The 6000-nt window shown below is 38.7% G+C and overlaps 1 protein-coding gene across 2 annotated transcripts in view; it reads left to right on the forward strand.

The window, feature by feature from the left end:
- Window positions 1-1970, forward strand: part of TRIM33 (tripartite motif containing 33) — a 38697-nt gene extending 36727 nt beyond the window's left edge. The window contains exons 19-20 of one of the 2 annotated variants that reach the window (XM_086476730.1): window positions 431-481; window positions 564-1970. In XM_086476730.1, the coding sequence (XP_086332856.1) occupies window positions 431-481; window positions 564-776 (264 nt within the window). In that variant the 3' untranslated portion in view covers window positions 777-1970. The remainder of the gene's footprint in view (window positions 1-430; window positions 482-563) is intronic. The other variant, XM_086476731.1, reaches the window with a different exon arrangement.
- The last annotated feature ends 4030 nt before the right edge of the window (window positions 1971-6000 follow it).

Raw genomic sequence — 6000 nt, forward strand, 5'->3', positions numbered from 1 at the left:
TAATAGTGTCATGTCTAGTGCCTCGAAGCCATATGCTTTTAAAAATAGAAATCGAAGTGGGGTGAGACCCCCAAGAAAGTAGTCTGTCTCATGGAGCACTTGTCTCTGAAGTGAGACCTTTCAAAATGATGTCCAGGCAACAAAGATTTAGAATCATAGAATCGGTCACGAGTAGAGTGCACTTTTCAAAATGAGTGGGAGACACTTACTTGTACAGAAGGTGTGTGTTTTGATGAAGGTTTATTTACCTGATGTCACCCTCCTAAGATTGTTTTAAACCTGCTTCCGCTAAGTTTGAGAACTAGAGGGGTGTAGTCCATAACAAACTGTTTTGTTGTTATGGCTGACTTTAGTCATCCAATCCTGTGCAATCTCATAACTTTAGAAAGGATTATAATTTCATTTTTTTTGACTCTGGTATCCTTTTTAGATGATGAAAGTTGTTCAAGTTTATGCAGAAACACAAGAGATTAATTTGAAGGTAAGCGTTTCAGACCATGCACACTTGGTGAAGGGATGTGCATTTCCAACAGGTGAATATTCCTGTCTTCTTTTATTTACAGGCTGATTCAGAAGTAGCACAGGCAGGGAAGGCAGTTGCGTTATACTTTGAAGATAAACTTACAGAGATCTACCCAGACAGGACCTTCCAGCCTTTGCCAGAATTTGAGCAGGAAGAAGATGATGGTGAAATAACTGAGGACTCCGATGAAGATTTTATACAACCACGTAGAAAACGCCTAAAATCAGATGAGAGACCAGTGCATATAAAGTAATCTAATGATATGGACCTAAAATTTATTGTAAAAACTGTTATTTAAGTGTTCCTGGAATATTATCATGCCTACAGTGGCCATCTTGAAGAAGCTGATAGCTTTTTAAACAGTATTAGATTACAAAAAACACTTGTACAGAAAAGCATTCTCATCAAAAGGGGAAAAAAACTGTATTGTAAATTTTTGGTGGTTTTTTTTTTTCCTTGATTATTTGCGATATTCTTTCTTTTTCCGATGGAGGGGACACACCTGTCCTGGTCTCACAGATAGAGGTGGATGAATGTTGAAGAGAAGCAGGTTTGGTAAGAGGTGTTCCATGTGCAGATAAGACTGCTTGGTGGAACGTTCTGCGGGACTGGACCAATACGGTTACTGGATCTTGCGTTGTGCTGGGCTGCAGTGTGAAGTGTCAGCCATGTTCCTGAAATCCCTCTTTGTGTGAACTTAAGTGCGTGTTGGTCATTGCTTTTATCATCTCGTTTAAGCGGTATTGTGAATAACTGATCTGTGCTGATCCGATTATCTGAATTTGACTTTCTTTACTATATTTTATGTATAGCGAAAGGAAAAAAAAAATCATTAAACTGTTCTGAATTGGCAAGTGCAGGAGTGTGAGTTCTTGACAGATGAAAGACTAAACTGGTGGCAACAATCTCTTTTCAGTAGGGATAGGTATATTTATTACGAGTCCTGTATATGGAACATTTTAATGGTGTTCATGGCAGAAGTCTTAGCAATGTGTCATCTGTCCCTGATCCCCCTAATGAGGCAGAATGTTATCTCCAGTATTTGTTGTCAAATTTTCTGTACTTAAAATATAGACTGAAGAGGTAATAACTGGTTGGGATGCTTTTCCAGTCTTCCTAAATATCGGTTTCTAATAGACCACTCGGCAAACAATAACATATTAACTACCAAATGTGTAATATTTCCTGTATTCACTTTGTCTTATTTGTAAATAGTGAATTGAGATTTCTTGCAGATCAGCAACATTTGCTGAACTGTTTTTAAGCTAATATGTATTCTTATTAATTGTTCCTATCAAGAAAAGATTTGTAATATATGCTATTTCTAACATTGCATTCATTTTGAGGTTCTGTCTTATTTTTATTAGAGTACTACTCAGAACTTTCTTCAGAAGCAGCTTATGAGCAAAACGTCTAGAAAGATTGGAATAAATCTGTTGAGATTGGGTTGCTTGTCCATCTGTTGAACAAAGCACTTGCACAGACCAGGATTTGGCTTTGAGTGGTTTCTGGTCAAATACTGAAAACAGAACAATTTCCCTAAACCATGTGGCAGGCATCTCTGCAGTGCCTTCCCATTGCACACTGCCTTCATTCCAGCATTTATGGTTAGAAATGAGGTCATCAGAAAGTTGTTATAGTTTGAAGAGTTGTTTCCTTTACTGACAGAAATCAATACTAGAAATAGTAAATGTAGTTTCTGGCCTTCATATAGACCTTGTTAAAGCAAGATGAAGAAATAACGTAATCTGATGAGGTCAAATTGACGAGCTATAAATTTGCTGTAAGTTTTTGTGTGAATGCAGCAATTCTGTGGTAAATCACTGGGGTTTTGGTACACTCAGCATGAGCAATTCCTGTGACATTGTATACACTTTACCATAATGGTAAAGATAAATATTTTGGCACAATGTATCCAATTGAGAGATGCTCTCAGCAATTTTTATGCAAATCACTTAAGGTTTGATTTCTTTTTATAAGAACAAAGCATACATACATTGTGACTGTACCTCTCTTACAGTAAATGAGGGGACTGAAGGTATTTGTAGCTTCAAGCTCACTTGTTTAGATTACACAAATGTTACACTTAAAACTCAAACTGGGTGGGTTTTTTTCACTTCTCAGACATTAACATGGTGCCAGTTTAAATTTATTTTTTACCAGTTTGTATGCAAAAGGAAAAGTAATTCTACTTGAACATACTAAATTGACAAATAGCAAAAACTGCCCGTAGGAAGGATGACATGCGTGGATAGTAACAAGGGATCGTTTAATGGCTCTGTGTATTGCCTATTTATGCATTTCTAGTTTCTCGGCTTCATTTTGCAAAGGAACATTATTAAAATTATCATGAAAATAAGATTTTGTGAATTCTCTTCAATTGGGGTTACTCTTTTTATGGCGCTGGAGCACTCGAGGTTCTGTACCTTCAGGCCTGAACTTTTTGGCCGTTGTCTCTGTAAGGGACCGGTCGCGGGCTTGGGTACTGCAGACGCCCGAGCTGGAGCATGGGATGGCGCGATGGTGTCCTAGACTGGGTCACGGCGTGGGGGAAGGACCCTGCGGCAGAGTGCTGTGCTGGGGTGGTGCGTGCTCCCTGGCTGCTGCGAGAGCGGGGCTGTCTGTTTTCTGCCCAGACCCGGGGTTCGGAGCCCAGTGCAGGTGTCTGAATGTTTTGAGGTGGCCTCTCTGCTTGGTTCGCTCCCTATGGCGAGGCAGAAACGTTGTCGAACTTTGTAGGCTGGCGACCTGCCGCTGCTTCACCGGCCAACCGCAGTGATGCTGAGCTTTGGCCTTGAGGAGAGAGAGCTCAAGCTCTGCTCTCGCACATAAGCCCCTGAACTTCCAGAGTTGGTCCTTCCGTTCAGCTCACCTGTGCTCAGTAGCAGTATGGGGAATTTTGACTTGTGTGCAAGCAATCCTGAGCCTTTCTCTTTTGTATAAATGAAACAAAACAACATTCTCTTCCCCCCACCCCTCTTCATTTTGTAACTCCAAATACAACAATTCAGTGATTGTTTTGAAATTAGCTAAGTTCTATTCAAAAGTACTTGAAAGGATAGGTAAGCTCTGCTAATACATTTCCTGATCCTGTAGTCTGTGAATGTTCATTGTAGAACTGGTAAGGGTTTGCGCTGTCAAAGCAGCCGTTTGGTGCTGCACTATGTAACTTGTTGAAGAGCAAATTAACAGGGTTTGTGTTAACAGGCTGCTGCATTACTCTGAGTGTGTTCTTTATGCTAGATGATGTGTGTGCAATATGTGCGAGGGACAGTGCGTTTTACCCTGAGAATCGGAGCATGGCTTACATCAGTATCGCTTCTAGCAGATGAAAGAGGTGATGGGTGCACTCTGGGTGCCAGTTCCTTGGTCTGCGTGACTGCAGAGTTCTGACCCGACAGCAGGTAGTCTGGCACTTGTGTAACTGTGTGCTGTCATTTAAGACGCTTGTAAGACCATTCATGTCTCAATTTTTGTTGTAAATGACCCTAAAGTTTAAGTTAATCCAAAGAAGTAAAAGGCAACTTGCTTTTTGAGACAGGAGTGAAAAGTGTACAGTATGCTACTTATGGACTTCTCAATTACCTCAGCAGGTATCCTGCCGTGTAATTACTAGTGATTAGTGATAATTTAACCAGCTGAATAGGTTCAGGTCTTTTATGTAACTGTGCCCTGGAATTAAGTGGCCTAAAGCGTAGTAAGGCAGAGTTACTATCCAAAAAAGGATGTTCCCAAACTTCTGAAAGTAGAAATGCTCTGTTAAATGTAGAGAGGTTGTTTTTTGTGTGGAATGTCACCATCGCTACTACTTGTGACACTCGGCTGTGTCGGCACACCTAACACTGGATCATTGGAATGTTTTATAAAGGTTTCTGCAAGCCACTGGAATGGAAGTCCTTGAAATTAGCCCAAATGTATCATTCTGTTGTATAACCTAGTTTATTGGCTGACCTCTAAAAGTTTAGGTAATGGCAACAGTATTTTAAAGCTATGTGTGTGATGTACTGGAAGTTGGCTTTTCCTTGTTTTTCTTACTCTCTTCCTTGGAAAAAGCAATAAAACTGCTTTGTCTGTTGCCTATTAGCATGACAGGAGTCATTTCCTTTGGATAGTGATTTTATAGGGAAGTTTGTATATCACCAAGTCTAGCTTTTAAAAACAAAGTGTGCAGGAGTTATTGACGATACAGTGTGGCATTTTATTTTAAAAATTGGGGAAAGTTAAATATTTTTTTAAAAAGTAGGCGTTTGAGTAAATAAGGGACATACTTTTTTAAAAAAAAATTTATATGCCACAGTTTACATAGACATATTTCAGATTGAACATATGCATTGTATCTTCGGATATGGTGATTTCTTATGTTTTCTCAGAGTGCGTGTACAGTAACTCTTCCATCTAGTTCCTGTGTTTGCTTATGGGGGTCCTACTTTATATGCTTTCTGATGTATCTGAATTGAATTGGTTTTCAAAAATTGCAGTTAATTTGGATATCTTTATTACAAGTAAACTATTAAATGTATGAAATGCAGTTTTGGCCTTTTCTATTGAGTGATCTTACAGCTCAAGGCTGCTTTCTTTAGAATTTTTTGAATTTCTACAAGGAGAGGTACTAAAATATTTTATAAGTTCAACTTGTTGCGGCATTCGCTTTAGAGCGAGCTACATTTAAGACCAAGAAGTGCATGTCTGCCAATGGCCTGCAAAGGGGGGTATGTATTAGGTTCAGAACACCATGAAACATGTATATAAGCCTATAAAGATTTGTGCGGCTGAAAGCCTGTTTTACATGTAAACATACTCATGGAAGGGTTAAATTCATGGCATTCTTTGATTCTTCGATTATTTCTTGCTTTCAGTAGTTGAACTGGTTCTTTTTTGCACATAGGAAACTTCACTCATCTTTTAATAAGGTTCTTCAAAAAAGTGCTGTTTCTGTGGTATTGTATTTGAATAATCATATTTAACTTTTTTTAAACAAGGTTACTCTTTCTAATTGTTCTGTTCCTGTGTTTCTTGCTGGTGTGTAATTAAAAAAATTTCCTTTACATGGTTATTTAATACATTAGCTGCCTGTAAATATTTCTTGTTAAGTGCTCTGGAATGTGCTGTAGAAATTGTATTAGATCAGTTTAAAGCATTGTTTGACAAGAATTTTGTTTTGGTTATTTCTATTAAATCAGAAAAACAACTCAATTTGAGTTTCTTTTTTGCACATCTGCGTTAGATCGTTAGATACTAGTTTATGTCTGGCAAAAGACTTTTCTGGTACTTGCAGTGTGGATGTATCTCGATGAAATGTTAACTGCAGCAGCTGAAGACTGACCACCTGGTGCTGCATAATCTGCAGCAATCGGTAGTTCCAAGACAGAAAGTACTGACGTCCAAACTCGATTCAAAGTTTGAGCTGGTTGTGCTGTGATTTCACCACTCTGCACTTCTTTTCCGTAAAATAATTTGTCACGTTTATCTACACCTAA

This window comes from Leptosomus discolor, chromosome 21, assembly GCF_034619465.1.
Source record: "Leptosomus discolor isolate bLepDis1 chromosome 21, bLepDis1.hap2, whole genome shotgun sequence".
NCBI lineage: Eukaryota > Metazoa > Chordata > Aves > Leptosomiformes > Leptosomidae > Leptosomus > Leptosomus discolor.